We start from the raw sequence: 19008 nt of genomic DNA, 5'->3' as shown, positions 1-19008 counted from the left end.
CTCTGGACCTTACTGATGACTCCCATCCCATCATTCTTTACAATGGCCTTCAGCTAGTAGGATACAGTAACTTTTCAAGCTTTGCCTTTCTCCTTTTAACACTCTCCGGTAAACATCATACATTCAAGTGGCTGAAGAGAGCTAGAGCTGCCTCCCTCAGAATTATGCTCCTTCAGTTCTCCACAGTCAGTTGGTGGAAAAACTGCCAAGACATATCCCTCCTCCAGGGACTGAGAGAGACCCACAGGCAGCGTTTCCAACTTTAGCTCACATAGAGAAGAACAACCAAACTTGATCCTGGACTCTAAAGTACTGTCATTGCAAGTCAGTCATATCTCCACCGACATCTCTCAGCTCTTTCCACTTACACTCTCTTCCAGTGGATCTGCTCCAGGGGCTGGGGAGGAATCTTCAAAGCAGCAGCTGGTAGAACCAATGCAGGTATATTAGCACTAATCGGCAATAGGGGTCAGATATTTTTGACCATCATGTAAAGAAAATCTTATTTGCCACTAGATTCATCTGACAAAACAGTTAAAATGCATGAGCCCTGAGACATGCACTTACAACCATTGCTATTAATTGGTGCATTTGCACTACTGGTGGCAACTGTAATACAGGTTCTAGTTTTTCCTTGCACAAACAAGGTGCGTCTCCCTTCTTCTGACCACAGGCTCCAGATGTACTATTACTTCTTCACACTGTGCTTCACAAGTAGCCGTTTGAAACCGCGACCATATCAATTAGTTTCCCTACTGCTGGCGCTGTTGATCAAGAAAGGAAGCAATCTTTGCTTAAGTGTCAGATGCCCTCAATACTCTCCTTTCCAAATGCCCCTAACAGCCAAAGGGGATTGTGTCTGTACTGATCCTGCATATTTCCTTCCCACCCATAACACTGACTAATGTGATGTCTATTTCTGAACTACACGCAGTTAAAACAGAATCCTCCCAAAAGGGATTATTTTTTAATGGAGTGGGAGCCCATGTTCATACAATGTAAATCTCTGCTTTTTCCACACTTCTTCCAGTTTGGTCCTCTCATTTTGTGTTTTGCTAACATCTTATTACAAACAAACATTGCACAATGTCTCTGGCCATCTTCCTACAAATTTCTTGCAGTGCTACCTCGATACTTCCAATAACCTAGTCCTCTGTGTGCTCCTTTTGAATTCTTAGGAGCAACCTGCACTGTTTATTGCTCAGTCATATGCAGCCCAGAACTTTCAGGTCCCAAACAGTCTTTGCACCAACTGCCATAGTGTCACTTATGAGGTGCAGCAGCACCAGATTCAAATACTGATGGTGACTGAAAGATCTTAGTCTTCGTGGGATTGAATAGTGAATAGAATTCTTACTTAGTAATTTTGATAATGCTGAGATGCATATACAGTTAATGACCTTTAATCACCTGTTTTTTTTCTAATGCCCATAACTAAACACTAAGAAGGTAAATTAGATCTGAATACACAGACTATAACGACCTTCATAGAGAATTCTGCTCTTCATCCTTCCTAGTTGCCAGGAAGCAATACTTGTTTGTTTAACACTAAGGTCTAGTCTACACTATCAAGTTTTGCCAGTTTAACTATACCAGTATAATTAAACCATCAAAATCCTCTTAACATAGAGTAAGACCAGGTCTACACTATAAAACCTTATCAATGTAGCTATGTCACTATGATGGCAAACTCTCCCACCCGCTTCCAAGTAGACGCAGCTATACTAGCAAGAGTCCTTTTGCCAACAGAGATGATGTCATTCAAAGAGGGGATGTACATATACCAGCAAAAGATATCCTTATGCCAGTATAAGCTATGTCTCCATTAGGAGGCTCTCCCACTTTAGCTATACCAATACAGCTGTATCAGCAAAGCCATTCTAGTCTATACTCACAGTTGTGTCAGTATAAGAGTGCTTATATCAGTATAGCATTTACTAGTTCCCCAACCAGCATAAAATATACTGGAATAAGTACTTTTAAAGTGATATAATTACACCAAGGGCTTTTTTATTTGGCATAGCTATGTCGTCAAAACATTCTAAAACAGATTTGCCCTTAGATATGGCAGGAAGGCATTTCCAAATAGATGAGTTTTGAAGTGCGCCCTGTAAGCAGACCAATATTGTCTCATTCTACAGGTGAGCAACCTCAATTGCAATATTCTAACTCCAGATCCAGCATGCCAGAATTTGACTCTCTCCTGGATATTCATCATATCTGACAAGTAGAGATAAACATAAGCAAGGAGTTGCTCTCATTTTCTCTCTCTACTTCCACAAATGAAGTCACAACAGAAGCAGCTCCTTACTCTTTATAATTTTTCTCTTAAGTCTATTTCATCTCATTCACCGGTTGTCCATAGCCTTCTTAGATTCAGTATTGGTTGCTTCTGGAAGTCCTCCTCCCCCATAAGAACCGGTAGTGTGTGTAGAATGAGGTCATTTAGTTCTAATCTCACCAAATGGGAGATGCTTGCTCAATGCAGGTCATGCAGACAGACTGTGCAGTGATTAGCTGTAGAAGAAATAAGCATTTCCTCCCTTCTTGGCTTTCAATATACTTAGCTTGTGTCTACGCACTGAAATTCCACTGGTCAAGTTAAACCAATAACCCAGCTATTATCAGAGACATTCAGCACAGAGGATTGTACTAACTAACCTAATTTTTTTTTTTTTTTTTTTTTTAAAAAGGCACAACTTCTGTATTTAGACCAGAGCTTGAAAGAAAAAAAAATTGGGAACAAGTCCAGCAAATGCTTCTCCTGTGACAATCGTCATGCAGCAGAGATGGCGGCAAGATAAAGGACACATTTTACATAGTTGGCTCTGCTGCCTGCAAATGGCAAACGGAAGAGTAAAATCCAGTAAAAAAATTGAAGTATGAGGACAGACAAAACAACAGAATGCTAAAGGCTTATCTATGTAGGAAGTTTATTGGCATAATTATACTAATACAAACTCTTGTGGTGCACTAGGAGGATTCTTGAACTGGATAGGAAGAAAGCAGAATTAGGAGTGTCAAAATATCGGTGAAGAAACTCTTGGGAGGAGCAAGATAACAGGTCTGTGCCCTGCACTCTTTCACAACCTCAACAATACCTGGATTGCTGTCACCTCAGGCAATCCTTGTCTACTTGAATTATGAAGGGAGTCCCAAGTATTCTCTCTCCTCGTTTGTAAACTACTCTGATGTCCCTTTGGTCTGAAATAGCCCCAACTTGTTAATGTTCAGGGCACAATGCAGGACTCCTACTTTCTCATACTTACAAGGAGGGTTTAAAGGTATGGGATGACTGTGTTTGTTTTTTAATTTTATAATCTTACTCCCTTTTAATGAGGCTGATGATTGAGGGTAGGTTTTCTGTTTTAATCCTTTAAAATATATAAGCCACAAAAATATGTTGAAATGAATATGATTCTGGTGATAAGCCCAGCAAAAAAGCCTATAAATAAAAATAAATACTTGACCCTGCAGTGAAGTCATAATACTGAATTTGTGACATCACAACTGTCTCCATAACAACTAATAATTCTCAAACACAATATAATGTCTCCACCGCAGAATCAAGAAGCAGCTGGGCTGCAATGGAAGAAATGTTCTTATTCAAAACACAAATCTTCAACAAAACAGGGAACATAAGATGTTATTGAAGGTAAGCTGCCTTTTGTATAGCTCCTATTTCATTTGCCCAGCGTGAGACTCCTTTTAAATGCTCAAATCATATATAAAAGGCCTGTTGAAGTGTATATACACGTTTGTTGTACAATGAAAAATGGTCTAATAAAAAAATTGATGTTTTTCCAAAAGTGAAGGTGTTTTGAAGAGTGCATCTGTTCAACTTTCATTAAAATACAAAAGAACAGTTCTACTTACACTTTGCTCCTAAGGAAGTCAACGTAGTCACATTTTCAAAAGTACCTTATAAGACTTGAATCTTAGATGAAGAACTTAAAGAAAAACCTTTTCCAAGTTTTTGGGTATTTCAACACATCCAACAGATGAAATGTAAAGTTATGATTGCCATATAGCATATGTTCAAGGTTCAGAGCTCATAGTCCTTTATTTAGTTGGACCATGGCAGGGTCCTTACATAGCAGACATGTTTTCAAAAAGCACTTGCCTAGCACAATACATTACATATGCAAGATTATGAGAATTGCTCAAGCAGAGTTCTCATCTGCATCCAAAATCTGTTTTCCAAGTACAGCCACCTCTTTTGCCACATGTAAAATACCTACCAGCAATTTCTCACATTTACAAACACCTGAAGTAAAAGTGAGAATTAGTCTTTTTGAATCATACTTAGGGCTTTGGTTTAGACTGAATAATATTTAGGAATAAGAGCTAGTCAGTTAAGTTTCTGATCAGAGGATACATATTAGTTTTACACACAACTAAAATCACATTTGATATTGCAATCGCAGATGTCTGTTGATTCTAGTCACATTACACAGCTCATGAAGGGAAAAGCAACAAAAATGTAGGAATTCCGATGTTCATTTGCTCAATTCAGGGTGTGTATCAAAGTAAAATTGAATAAATGAGATCCTACATTTTTCAGCAAGTGTGAGGAAGCAGAAGCTCTGTGTGGCTTTCACCTACACTTACTTACACCTATGTAACTCCTGTATTTTAAATAGCAGCATCACAGAATTGAAATATTTTTAAAACTATGTTTAACATTGTACAACAGGATATTTTTATTCACCTCTTTTGTAATGTGCTTTGAGATCTACTGATAGACTACAAGACTGTTACTACAGCAGGGGTTCACAGTGATCCAAGGATTATTGCTGGGCCAAGGAACATTGCTAGGGGGTCATAGATATTGAGCTGATGTGACCAGTCCAGGTCAATCCAGGTTTCCAGAGGCTATTTACCAATTAAACTTAAAAATAAAAAAAACCACCTCTCAGCACCCTACATTATACCGTTTTCAGCCACTTTAACTGTGATCAACTTTACTGACTGCACCAAAACTGGAGGGCAGAACCAAACTCTAAAGCAACCAGATCTCTCAGCCTACACTATCCTTATGAATGGAAATCCTGTTTATAGCCTCTCATTGGTGTACTATTACACATTTTTGGGACAGAACTGTAAGTGGGGTATTTGGAGAACAGAAATGGTAGCCAGCAGCAGTTCCCCACTGCTTTAAAGCTTGCTTTCATTTTTACGTTCAACACTCTGCAAGTACTTCACATAACCAAATATTTCATATAATCAAGCACTACAGCCACTGCAAGGAAGATGTCCTCATGAAAATCTCTAATTTAAGAAGTGGTCCACAACATGAAAAGTGCTTAAGAACCACCTGAACACAGATTCAGAAATGTCTGAATTGGGTTCCCCCCACTGAAGGGGAAATAGTAAACATATCTTTCCAAGTATTTTCCTGCAGTTACTGCCTCTGGAATGGAAGACCTGTGTGGTGGTGAGAACTCACATTTTGAAGTATATTTGTACATACTGACAAAGTGGCAGAAAATGCAGCTGTCATAATCCAAGAAAGAAGAAAAGGAAGTTGGCATAGTCTCTCAATAAGAGAATACACTATCATACATAAGATTTAGGTAAATTATGTGTTACACAGATATGTAGTCTGTAATGTGATATATCAGAGATACAGCCAATCCCACTCCCCTCCACCCAAAAAAAATTTCATATGCACAGCATTACCTGGGCGTTCTCAGAATTAAAGTGTCTGTATACAAAACAATACACCATTTCTGTGCCCAGGAACCAGGCAGATAACCTCAGATCAACATCTAAGTGGACAGTGAAAAGGTTTGACCAGGCCTATATTACATTTCATTTTCACATCTGAATGAGTTGGACAGACTAACTGGGCAAATAACTCATCAACAAGCATTAAGAGATTTTTCTCACAATGCATGGGAAAATATATCAGTCATCCTCCATACACCAAGTATTTAAAAAAAGAGTCCTTTGTAAAAGAAAAGTTAAAATGTAGTTGCTGAGTGAGAAGCTCTTCACAAGATTCTGGGTATAACAATTTTCTTTAAGTCCTCAACTTCAGAATGAGTAAATTACTGCTTCACAGAGGTTAAGAGGTATCAGCAAGAACTACAAATATTTGCCATGAATTTTGGCAAGATCTGCAGGTATTCCTGTACCCTCACCCACAAGCCCTTCAAAAAACTAGAAGCTGTACAAAGATTTTTGTTTTCTCTTGTACTTGTCCCTACTTGTATTTGAATCCTTTGCTTCCCACCCATCCAAAACAAAAACAAAAACTCCCCAACAGGATACAGTTAAGGTAGTAAACAGACCAACTTAAACCACTGTTTGAACATTTCAGTTAATAAAAAACAAACATTTGAAGGTCAAGCACTCAGGATGTGAACTCAGGAGTTCAAACCTACACAAACAGCCTGGAAACCAGTTACAATAAAAACCACCATCTTTACTTTTCTCCCTCTTATTCATGGGATCATCTAACTAATCTCACATGAAGGAAGCTGCATCCAAAATCTGCATCCAAATCTTGTGTAAATCTTCCCTGTTGCATATGAATTAAGTATTTAGTCTTATTGTGAAATAATTTAACCTGTGCCCACCTTCACAAATACAAATGATGGGAGTGGGGAGGATGACAGAAGTCTATCTTGTACATGCATGTTTTCAGAGGCTGACCAAAACCAATCATTATTATTCATTACATGCTAAGACCTGAACAGACACACAGTGAGAGACAGTCCCTGCCCTGTAGAGCTTACTATACCAAATAACTAGGGCCCTACCAAATGCATGGTCCATTTTGGTCAATTTCACTGTCATAGGATTTTTAAAATTGTAAATTTCATGATTTCAGCTATTTAAATCTGAAATTTCACAGTGTTGTAATTGTTTGGGTCCTCACCCAAAAAGGAGATGGGGGAGGCAGGTTATTGTATGGGGGGTTGCGGTACTGCTACCCTTACTTCTGCGCTGCTGCTGCCTTCAGACCTGAGCAGCTGGAGAGCGGTGGCTGCTGGCCGGGAGCCCAGTTCTGAAGGCAGAACTGCAGCCAGCAGCAGAACAGAAGGATGGCATGGTATGGTATTGCCACCCTTACTTCTGCACTGCTGCCTGCAGAACTGGGCCCTCAGTCAGCAGCTGCCACTCTCTGGCCGCCCAGCTCTGAAGGCAGCAGCACAGAAGTAAGGGTGGCATAGTATGGTATTACCACACTTACTTCAGCGCTGCTGCTGGCGGGGTGCTGCCTTCAGAGTTGGGCACCTGGCCAACAGCCACTGCTCTCCAGCTGCCCAGCTCTGAAGGCAGCATAGTCGTAAGGGTGGCAACACCGCAACCCCCCTAAAATAACCTTGTGACTCCCCTGCAACTCCCTTTTGGGTCAGGACCCGCAATTTGAGAAAGACTGGTCTCCCCCGTGAAATGTGTATAGCATACTGTAAAAGCAGACAAAATACCAGATTTCACGGCCTGACACATGTTCTTCATGGCCGTGAATTTGTTAGGGTCCTACAAATAACAAAACCTAGCCAATGAATCTCCCTAAAATAATACTTTAAAACATCAATCTTCAGATTAGTAAACTGAGTCAAGTCATTTTTGAGATATTACTCCAAAAATAACTGATTTTTTTACACAGGTAAGATGCCCTCAACATTTCCCTCAATTTTTTCCGCTGACTGAGGATCACACACAAGAAGTTTCAAGCAGATTGATTTAGATCTGACCAAGTTAGAAAAGGCTTATTGGTTCACAATCATGCTTACAACACTAATCAAAAACTTAACTACTGAAGGACTACCCTTCTACGAGTTGTAAGACAAGATGGGTGACTCTGTGCTTCATAAACTAATTCCTTTTGTTGCTACAAAGTTTACTTCCCATAACTATTCAAAACTTAGTTCACAGGCAGAAAAAAACATTTACTTAGACCTACACCTAATAAGCTTTAGTGTAAACATATTTATATTAAATCAGGTTGCAAGACCCATAGCTAGGTCCAGTCTGCAGTTATAACTACCGTGTTGAGGACAATGTTACAGTGCTGTAGTTCTCCAACATGGAGAGGACATATGTTTTAATCAGATTCACAAATAGAGTTATGAGATTGGAGTTTAGCAGGGATTTAGTACAATTTCAGAACACAGATCAGCCCCAGCTACACAGGCACTACTATGTGGTAATTGGGTTCCACAACAAAGACTAAGACCTAAATTCAACATCACAGTGAGATAAACTGAGGAAGCTCTTACCTCTCAGTGACAGAGTCATTTTAGTCTATCTGCAGACTCAAAGTGCATCATTTTACAGTATCAAGGTTATCCTCACAATTAGAAGAGGAAACAGCTTTACATATTTGTGTTCTAGAATTGTGCTAAGCCCTACAGACATACTGTATTGTATCACAATACATACTTAAAACCCACAGGTTTCAGAGTAGCAGCCGTGTTAGTCTGTATTCGCAAAAAGAAAAGGAGTACTTGTGGCACCTTAGAGACTAACAAATTTATCAGAGCATAAGCTTTCGTGAGCTACAGCTCACTTCATCGGATGCATTTGGTGGAAAAAATCTCCCCTCTGTTTTTTCCACCAAATGCATCCGATGAAGTGAGCTGCAGCTCACGAAAGTTTATGCTCTAATAAATTTGTTAGTCTCTAAGGTGCCACAAGTACTCCTTTTCTTTTTTTAAAACCCAGAGTCCTTTCATGGAGCTAGATGTAGCAGGGTCTGGAGTCTCCACCACAAGTCTCTTCTATAGGGACAGAAGCAGCAATGGTGGTTGAACCCTCCCCCCCCCACCTCTTCATAGGGCTGGAGAACTTTCCAAAGCAGGAAATGGAGTTTCCACCCCTTTAACCACCTTTTCAAAGTAGGTAAGAAGCAGTTGGTGGGGGAAGGGAAACCTTGCAATTCCTCAGTGGAGCTGGAGATGGGCAGGGTGGAGGATGGATGTCTTCGTCCTTGGACCCCAACATAAGAGCCGATGAACACTAGGCAGTAGACGATGAAGAGTGACATCCCAGGACCTATACAAAGGGCCAAGAGAGCCCTGGGAATTGGCTGGAAGTGGAGGCATAAGTGGGAGAAATGCCACCTTCTGCTTCAAGTGCAAGGCACATTTCCTTGACCTTGTCTTCTCTAACAAACCATATATATTTACAAAACCCTACCAAAACAAGACATTCCACTGCATTCCTAGGGAAGAGAGGAATACAAACATGTGACAAACATGTATCACACTGCTTAATGCACTACTGGAACATTCTCAGATATTTCAGGGATAAGCGTAGTATAAGAACCTAAACAGAACAGAATTTCTGTTATCCAGTTTCAAGGGGCGGGGGAAAATGTGCACAACCTACAATGACTCCTACCAACCCTGTATGTTGCTCCTATTTGTGTGCGTTGAGAAGCCAGGAAGACATGGTCAAAAAAATTAATTTGGTGGGGGACTTGGAAGCATATTTTTCAAGATTGCTCTTATTTAGTTTGATGAAAACTGCAGAGACTTCAGGTTGACTGTGTTCCTTATGCTGTCTCCCCTCTAGCTTGTTTTGGAGAGGGGAAGCTCTGCACTAACACCTCCGCAGCCAGGCCACAGACTGTTTTACCATCACATCAGATCCTGCCCAGAGAAGGTCTAGATGACATGTGGTGGTTTAATATAGCAGCTATTGGAATCTTGTTTACTCTAATACAGCAGGTCTCAACTGGGAATCCGCGACCCCCTGGGTGGCCAAGAGATCCCACGGCTGAAACCTAGAGCCCAAGCCCCAGCGCCCGCTGCTGCAAGGCCAAAAGCCAGAGCCCCAGTGCCCTCCTCCCACTGCAGTGCCAGAGCAGGGGGTGGCAGCTCCGAGGCCCTACCCCCTGGGCACATCGGAGGTGGAAAACTCGGAGTCAGGCAGTGCAGGCAGCTGCTGCTCTGGCTGGTGTCATGGAGCAGGCAGCCACAGCATTCCCCCGTCTGCTGCTGGTGCCCAGGGTTGCAGCTGCTCCTCAGCTCACACAGCAGGTAAGAGTGGCCTAGGCAGGGGGACCCCATACTGTGGCCAGCAGAGCCCTTGTGGAGCAGTAACCACAGGGGAGCCTTCCTGGCACACAGCCCCTAGTATACCCCATCCTGCACCCTGAGCTACTCGCCTGCCCGCACCCAGCCCCTAGCAGTTTTCAAATGTTTTGAGCTGAACCACACACACACACACCCCCCCCCCAGACAGGCTGGATGGCCTCCTGAGGCGAGTCTGGGGGTGGAGATGGTGCTGCCTTCCTGGACCCTGCTGTACGGAGCTGATCCAAGCCGCACCGGCCTCCCCTCCGCCAATAGAAGCCAAACTATGCCTATGCCTGAGGGCCCACCCCCAGCCCTGAGTCGTCCTCCCCCACCCCATCCCCACTGGGCACTGGAGTTTTGATAGCATGTTGATTGAGGGGGACCTCAGAAAGAAAAAGGCTGAGAACCCCTGCTGTAGTACATCCACTCTAATATAGGTGGAGCTGCACCAAACAGTACTGCAATAGTGGGAGGCTTGTTTGCTTTGGGGTTTTTTAAGGGCTTGTGTATACTCAACTTCCCAGAGCCATAAAGGGAGATGGTGTGTGGAAATGGCAATGAAATTTGGAAGCTCCTGGCTCCCAACCCAGCGTTAAGAACACTGGAGCTTAGATTCTGAAGAATCTTGAAAGATGGCCCTGAAGCCTCAGAATTCCAAGGTTTCTCATAGAATAGAATACCATGGTTGGAAGGGACCTCAGGAGGTCATCTAGTCCAACCCACTGCTCAAAGTAGGACCAATCCCCAATTTTTGCCCCGGATCCCTAAATGGCCCCCTCAAGGATTGAACTCACAACCCTGGGTTTATCAGGCCAATGCTCAAACCACTGAGCTATCCCTCCCCCCACACCACCAGCGGTCTAAAACACTCTGAAGTAGTATGATAAGTCAATGATAGCAGAGGCCCAAACTTCAATATAAGGATGACCTAAACCTACTGGTAAACTCCATTTGTTCATTTATATTCCCTTGAGCTATTCAAACAGTTATAAATGTTTAAGTTGTGCACTTCAGCTCCATCTTAGTGAATTTTACATTGGTCTTGAAATAAGGTGTACCGTAGACTAGTCCCACATTTTTAAATGGTCTATCCTTCTTTCCAGACCAGGAAGAGTAAGCGTAAGAAATACACAAGTAGGAGGAGGAAAGAAAGGAAAAAAAAGGTGGGGGAGGGGGGACAGCGCGAACAGTATTTGCAGTGAAGTTGTTTGCTGGCACCACCAAGCTGTGGTAGCGGCTCCTCAGATACCCCAAATCGCCTTAAAAAATAGAATTCAAGGTTGTTTTTTTAATAGTTTCAGCTTCCATAAGAAATAGACAAATGAAAATGAAAATGATACCCTTATTGGTTTCAGAGTAGCAGCCGTGTTAGTCTGTATTCGCAAAAAGAAAAGGAGGACTTGTGGCACCTTAGAGACTAACAAATTTATTTGAGCATAAGCTTTCGTGAGCTACAGCTCATCCGATGAAGTGAGCTGTAGCTCATGAAAGCTTATGCTCAAATAAATTTGTTAAGTCTCTAAGGTGCCACAAGTACTCCTTTTCTTTTTAACCTTATTGGTGCTAGAGATCAGCAGGGTAAGAAACAGAATTGTGACTAAAATACACTTTGCAAGGCACAGCTGCAATTGGATTCCTGGAATAAGCTTAAGTCACCTTTTTTATTCAAGAGATGATTAGCTAATAATACAGAAATGACTAATTCATGACGTTTTAGTCATTTCTACCATTATCACATCCTCCTCCCCTTGACAAAATCCAAGTTGTACAAACCTGCTACTTTGCATTAGCATGGTCAGGCACAAATTAGTAAATCACATGTTATTTGAAATAAAATAATCAGAGGAGGAACAAATAGTGAGGCAGTTTGATGCAAGGAGGACAGTGCCTCATACTAGTCTTTTAACCTGAGAAAGACAAGCAAAATTGGGCTCCAACCTCAATGAACAGCATTTTGTCCATTCAAAAGAAGTCTGAATATTACAATGCTTACCATTTCAAGGTATTATCTGTACACATCTTTCTTCTCCAAAACATTGTTCTAAGTCCTACAGTGTAAATTTTGTGATTTCAAAATAAAATTTTTAAAAAATCTGAGCTACTTCACATACAGTACAAGTAGGTAAATTCAAATTCCAACTAAAGCACATGAGTGAAAGCTTTAATGGTGATGCATGATTTATAGATTAACAAGATCACCCTCTGAAATAGGTTAAATGCAGCAAGCTAGCTAGCAACTTTGTCTAATCATTTTAAAGAAATAGATTCTAACTACACCTGTCTAAGCCCCACTTCCCACCTGTGGTTTTTGCAAGCTCATTTTCCTTTTTTATTAAAAAATATTTCTCTCTCCAATTTGCTGTGTGAAAGATGTTCACACACAGGAAGCCAATTAGAGCCTTGTCTACATCAGACCTTTTTTCATAAAGATTCCTGCCACTAGTAGCTGTAGTGCAACCAAGATGCCACTAAAGATTTGTCTTTGAATATCTGTTTTGTCTAACCCTACTTAAAACAGGTGCACATATTACACTGTAGTTAAAAATTCTGACAGCCACCAGCACCTTATTCATACTAGCACTCTCATTATTGCTACCATTGGTGGAGATGCACAGGGGATATTAATGGTGAGACTTTTTAAGAAAAAAGTTTAGTTTCTATATAGTTTAACTGAATATACAAGGGATACGGTGAAGCGGATTATACAGAAAATGTAGTCAGATACACAAAGTAAACAAACTGAAAAAAACAGAGCAAGATTTTTCTTGAACTTCACAGATATATCTTAGGGGAGGATTGAAATGTTAAAACGGCCAAAAAACTTCCACACAAATATAATTTCTAATTTGATGGTCTCCCTTCAAGTAGAAAGGCAAAAACTCTGCTACAAACATCTATTAATAAAACTTGGCACTTACACAGCACTTCAATCTTCAAAACACTGTACAAAACATTAACTAATTATCTCCTCTCTGATTCCACAACACCTCTGAGAGACTGGTATTTATTATCCCCATTTTACAGATGTAGCCTAAGGTCACATAGCAAGTCAACTCAGTGACAAAGCCAGGAATGGAACTCAGGAACTCCTGGATCCCAACCTACTGCTTAATCACTAAACAATAATGCTCAGTAGCCTCAGTCAAATGCATTAATACAAGTAGCCACTATCAATTCATTAACATTCTCTTTCCCACAAGAAATCTGTAGTATGCTAATGAAGACCTACTGAAAAATAACCTAACAAATTTGGACATTAGCTAACTCCAGTTCTGCTAGACAGTTGTGCAGTCTACCAAAGGTAGGAAAAGGAATTAACACAGAAATTTTAAAGTATTTTCTCTCTAGGAATAGAAATGATGAAGTGTTAGAGTCTGTGAGGCTCTTATCCTCAAGGCTTAATAAAGTTAATGCACCCAACTGTGAAAAGGAAAAATAGTCACATTTATAGAACTTCCTTTAATTAGCAGCTGTGGAATTTAGACAGGTTCCAAGTGAAGTATAACTAATGCAGGAACATAAAGGGAAAGCTTACAGGATAAAATTAAATTTATGTGATTCCCTCCCCATTTTTACTGCTGTACTCAATGTGAGGCAAGCCACACTTGGGCTGCAATGTATTGCAACACATCACAATAGGAACATGGTGATAAAAATTGTTAATGCAGAAGAGAATCTCTGCAGTATCAAGCAGCCAGTCAGTAATGTAAGTCTATACAATGACATAAGAGTCCTGCATTCACAGGACACCAGCTCTGTACACAGAGCAAGTAATATCAAGTTTGGAGCAATCATTTTAAACTTAATTTTGCTTAAAGGTTCAATCCTGCTTTTATTAACTATGTAAATGGCACTTACTTGTATTACACGGATTAGAAATATGCATCTCATACAAACCTTTGTCATCTACAAGGACCAGAACTGTGACTGCTTCTCTCAAGATGGTATGCAGTTTTAGCTATGTTCAAGTAATTGAGTATAGAGTAACTCCTCACTTAAACTTGCATGTTAAGTAGTGTAAATTCTTTTTTAAAGTCCTTGAAGTTCACAAAGGAATCAGGACTTGCTGAAAGTGAGTGAAAAATTACCACTTCCCACAAACTCTACAACTCAGCCATACTCCACTGGGCATGCCAAATTTTGTTATGGCTATGCACATCAAGGTCAACCCACTGAATAGGGCAACTAATTACTGCAAATTTTTCACAAAACTGGGCAAGGAGATGGGGGGGGGGGGGGAGAATCAAAGAAGAATGAAAGGCCTATGGAAAGGATGAACAATATTCCACTTCTTTTACAGGAAAAAAGGTACAATGATAGATCATAACAAAAATGTAAATTTAGACACCCCATTCAATCAAGCTTTTCTGAACATTTAAACTTGTGTCAGATAAGAACTACAACTAGTTAATAGCTAGAGATCAGATTTGAAAACTGCATCAATTTCCCCATAAATATACACCAAGTCAAGCAGTGGTAAACATCACTACTCAACAAGGAAAGTGTCAAAATCTAACCATTTGCTTCCTAAAGACTTCAGATTTGCTTGAATTAGGACTATAGAAAGGATTTTTTTAAAAAAAAATCCAGTCACTAGTGGCAAGAGAAAAGCTTTCTCTAGAAAGGGTGGGGGCCCAAAAGATTATTTCCTTTCATTTAAAAAGTTAGCAAGCTTCTAGATTTTGTAATTGCAAATATAACCTTCCAAATGTGAACTAATACACTGTTGTCTTCCCGAGCCTGCAGAGAGGAGGAGCAGCAGTTACTGCCAGCATTTCACAGCTCTCCTAACCAACAAAGTAAAACTAACAAGCCTTTGGTCATTTTCACCTGTGAAAGTCAGAGTCCTCTTGGTAGGTGAAACTGTCAAGAATCATGTCAGCTTCACTCTGCTGCCACTGAAAACCAGAAAACTCTGGAGGGATAAGAGAAAAATTCTTTGTCTCTTCCATCACATGGAAAAAAAACAGGATAAAGTTTCAAGTTTATCAGACATCTACTAGCCAGAGACTGATATCAAAAATGGAACCTCACTCAAGATCCACCGAAAGCACCTTGATAGCAATTGCAGCTGGGGAGGAGGGAGGGGAGAATGAGCTTCTCGTCCAGATGTTGCTGCTGGTTTGCACTGGTGGAGCCACCGTCCATTCTAATCATGTGGGAGGGTTCAGTAAAATTTTAAGACATAACCTTAAGTATACAACATCAGATGGAGGTGGACAGATTTGTTTTAGCATGTAAATGGCAAAATGCTGGGTTCATAAACCCCAGGTCAGGCATGTGACAGTACAAGGCCAGAGTCCAGCAATCCATCCTTTAAGAATTACTAAATTGTCAGAATCAAATTTTTGTTTGCAAGATGTTATGTACATTTTTATCATCTTGGATAAAATATCTACAGTCTCAGCAGTGGTTAAATTGCTGCTATAAAGGAAATTGTCCTCAGATAAATGGTTTCTCTATGAGAAGGTTTCACTGCTACACCTCACCCCAGGTCAATAAATCAAATTAACTGCACCTTGTCCTCTGGCCGGTTACATCATCAGTTTGACCACATCTTGCGAAGCGAGTGCAAAAACATATGCTATTTAAGGCATGAAATCATATTACTGCTTTTTGTCCAGCCAACCTCGTGCTGTTGGTCTGTGAAGCAGTCAGTCACCTGAACAGTCTCATTATAGCTTCTACAGATCTTTTCTTGCAGTATTCAAGGCCTGTCTTTACCAAGGATGAGCAGGGGGAAAACAGGTAGCAGCGAGACTGATTATTTTAAAATTAAAATGCTTTTCATTAATTGAAGTCTAGTATTTTGTAACAAATTAACCTTCAAAGGAAACTCTACAAAATAAGCTGACTGCACTATTACATGAACTCTTCTTAGCCATACTTCAAAGATGTTTACATGCTAATCTGATACAGCTTTCAAGGGTAAGATACCCTTCGATCAGGCCCTTTTCCTCCACAGTTGAAAACAATGATCGCTACTGAGAAACCACACAGTTTTATCAACCCTAATGCTACATTAAAATAAAATGACTCCATTACCTCCTTTGAAAAAGGAGTCCATTTTGCTTGTTGTCAAATTGCCTGGTGTCTGGCTAAAACACATAGTTAGCCTTGACAATTTACGGGGGGGAGGGGATATTTTTCAATTTTCACTAAGCCAACTATGGCACACAAACAGAAAACTTATCTTGTTTTTGTTTTCTCTTTTACTCCCAAATTCAATTAAAAATAACTCAGAAGTGCCAGGGACACTGACAAAAGCTTCGAACACATAGGACTGCTATACAGCATCCACATTTTAAACACTGATGAGAAAGAGGTTTATTTTATTTACTATTGTATGATCCAGTGTGTTACAAAATTAAAAATTCAAGATTAGCTTCTATGTATCTGAGGGTAGGAGGGAGGCTTTTTAGATTTTGAAAGTATTCTCACAACCCCATGAAGTACAAATTAAAATCAACTCCTTAAAAAAAAAAAAAGTAAATCGGGGACAAAGGGATGAAAAATGCTCAATACTCACTGAAAAGCAGTTATGGAAGGGGCAGCTTTACAGTCTTGTGTTGCTATAAATTAAAAATAAGCCCTTTATTTAAAAGACATGAGCGTGTGAGAAGCTGTGAGCAGTTCTGATGCTGCTCAGGCCCCAGGAGAGTTTTGTTTTTGCTCGCGGGGGTGGGATGGGGGGGTCATTTCGGTTATTAGTAAATAAATCAAGCAGCAGAGAGTGAGGCCTAGCCGTCTGCCAGAGGAGTCAAGGCCTACCTCTTCCTCCCTCCCTCCCCTCCCCACACAGCCTGGGTTTGATCTCTGGGCCCTGTGGGTTGCCAAGAAAATTTAAAAAAAAGCGAGAGAGCAAGAAAGAAGAATCATATTGAACCACACAAGCACATGGGGCGAATGTAAAATATAAACACGGCTTTGGGCTCTGAGTGGCTGTTATTAAAGATCTGAATTACTAAACATGAGAGGCGGGGAAACTCAGGCGGCCATTTCAATAATATAAACCTCCCCGAATTAGACATTATTCAAATGAGAAAGACACACAGAGAGGGAGAGCGAGCCCGGCCCCGCACCCCTGGCAGCCAGCCTGCCACCCCACCCGCCAACGCTGCCACCCCACGCACCCCTCGCTGGGGGGGGCTCAGAGCATCGCTGTTGGATACCCCCGGGGACCTGTGCCGGGGCGCCCCGCACTGCGCTGCTCGGGCTCCCTCACTCCTACGGAAACGGGGAGATGTCAGGGCGGCCCAGCCCCCTGGGTAACGGACTCTCCCCCCCCCGCAGCCCTTCACCGCCAGGGAGAGCCCCCCCCCCCAGAGAGTCGAGCGGGGTTGAGACACCTTCGCTGTGGGGGGGGGGGCGGAGGGAGGCCCCCGCCAAGCTCCCCTCCCTCCCGGGGCCCTCCGCACCCAGCCCCCCGCTGCAGGCAGGCCTGGGGCTCTGGGGAAATAACGCTGCCAAAGGAGGGTGGACTGAGAAGCCAAACCCCCGGCCCAAAAATCCCCACGCCCCAACCCGCTCCCCGCCCGGAGCAACAGCGCGGAGGGGACCTCGCTCTTGGGAGGGAGGATGCGGGGTGCTCGCCCCCCAGCTCCCTGCCCGAGCCGGGCCCACTCCGCCATGAATATGTAAAGCGGCTTTATGGTGGGCGCGCGGCCGCGGCCGGCCCGGCCCGGCGGCCTCTGGCCGGGTTTGGGGGCGGGCAGGCGCCCCCGTGGCCCCCGCGCCCCTGTGTGTGTTTCCCGCACGGGAAGGCTGCCGCTGCCGCCGCCCCCGCTTCCCCCTGTGCCGTTAATTATAATAATCCGGAGTACTAATAAATTATGCTAAGCGGGGCGGGGGGGCCGCGCGCGCGAGTATGAATATGAATATGTAAAACGCAGTAATGATTACCTGCCGCCGCCGCCACCGCCGCCGCCGAACTCTCATCTTGACTCGCTGCTCCTCCGTCCGCCATTTTGAATATTTTAACCAAAATCGGCCGCCCGATAAACCCTCCCTCGCTCCCTGCCCCCCGCCCGCCCCGATCGCGCAGCCGCCGTCTCCCCTCGCCTTCTCCCCCGCCCTGACTCTGGCACACGGCCTTGGCGCGTGCGCGTTCTGCCCCTGCCCTCTCTCGCGGGCGACCGCTTCGCGCTTGCGCCATCCGCCCTGCCTTCTCGCTAGTCCATTACTCCCGACCCCCACCCCCGTGTTTACCCTGCCGGCACCTCTGCGCATGCGCCGTTTCCCCTGCCATTCACCTCTGCCCCAGCCTTCGTTAACATCTAATCGGTCTCGCTGCGCGCGCTGCCCTGTTGCCCACCACCCCACTAGAGAGTGCGCCCTTGGGCGGGGCGAGTGATTGGCTGGGACTGCGCTGTTAATTGCTCCTTGTCTGCTTTCTGGGGGCTCGTTCCAGCTCGAGAGCAGCAGGGCCGGCCCCGCCCCAGCAGAGGTGCATTGTGCCACTGACACGTTGGCGTATTGGTGTATTGTTGTGTGATGGGATTGATCGCTTCTGAGTAGGGTCACCAGACAGCAAGTGTGAAAAAACGGGACGGGGGTGGGGGGTAATAGGAGCCTATATAAGAAAAAGTCCTAAATATCGGGACTGCCCTTATAAAATCAAGATATCTGGTCATCCTGGGGGGCGGGGGGGGTCCAAGGGTATTAAAACCATCCATGCTAATTACATTTCCAGCTGGGAGTGGGTCTGAAGGACAGAAATTGTCCAATGTGCATGGCCAGATAGACAAGGAGGCAAGCGCGGGGGCGGGGGGCGGGGGCCACACTGGTCCCTATCACCTAAGGCTGAGCCCATGGAGTAGGCACCTGCATGTGGCTGTTGCACAATGTTTTGATATATATATATATATATATATATATATATATATATTTATAAAACTGACAATCAAAGGAGACCCCTTCTACTCATGCAAAGCTTGCAGCAAGATAAGGGCCAAGGTGGGTTAAAAATGAC

The 19008-nt window shown here is 42.8% G+C and overlaps 1 protein-coding gene across 1 annotated transcript in view; it reads right to left on the bottom strand.

Annotated features, from left to right (window-relative positions):
* Nucleotides 1-18034, bottom strand: part of POU2F1 (POU class 2 homeobox 1) — a 179357-nt gene extending 161323 nt beyond the window's left edge. The window contains 1 exon segment of the mRNA XM_038416058.2: nucleotides 17940-18034. Within this exon segment, the coding sequence (XP_038271986.1) occupies nucleotides 17940-18003 (64 nt within the window). The 5' untranslated portion in view covers nucleotides 18004-18034.
* Between the last annotated feature and the right edge of the window lie 974 nt (nucleotides 18035-19008).

Source organism: Dermochelys coriacea, chromosome 1, assembly GCF_009764565.3.
Source record: "Dermochelys coriacea isolate rDerCor1 chromosome 1, rDerCor1.pri.v4, whole genome shotgun sequence".
NCBI classification, from domain to species: Eukaryota; Metazoa; Chordata; order Testudines; family Dermochelyidae; genus Dermochelys; species Dermochelys coriacea.
The sequence above is the reverse complement of the archived record's forward strand: the minus strand, read 5'-3'. Positions and strand labels throughout refer to the sequence as shown.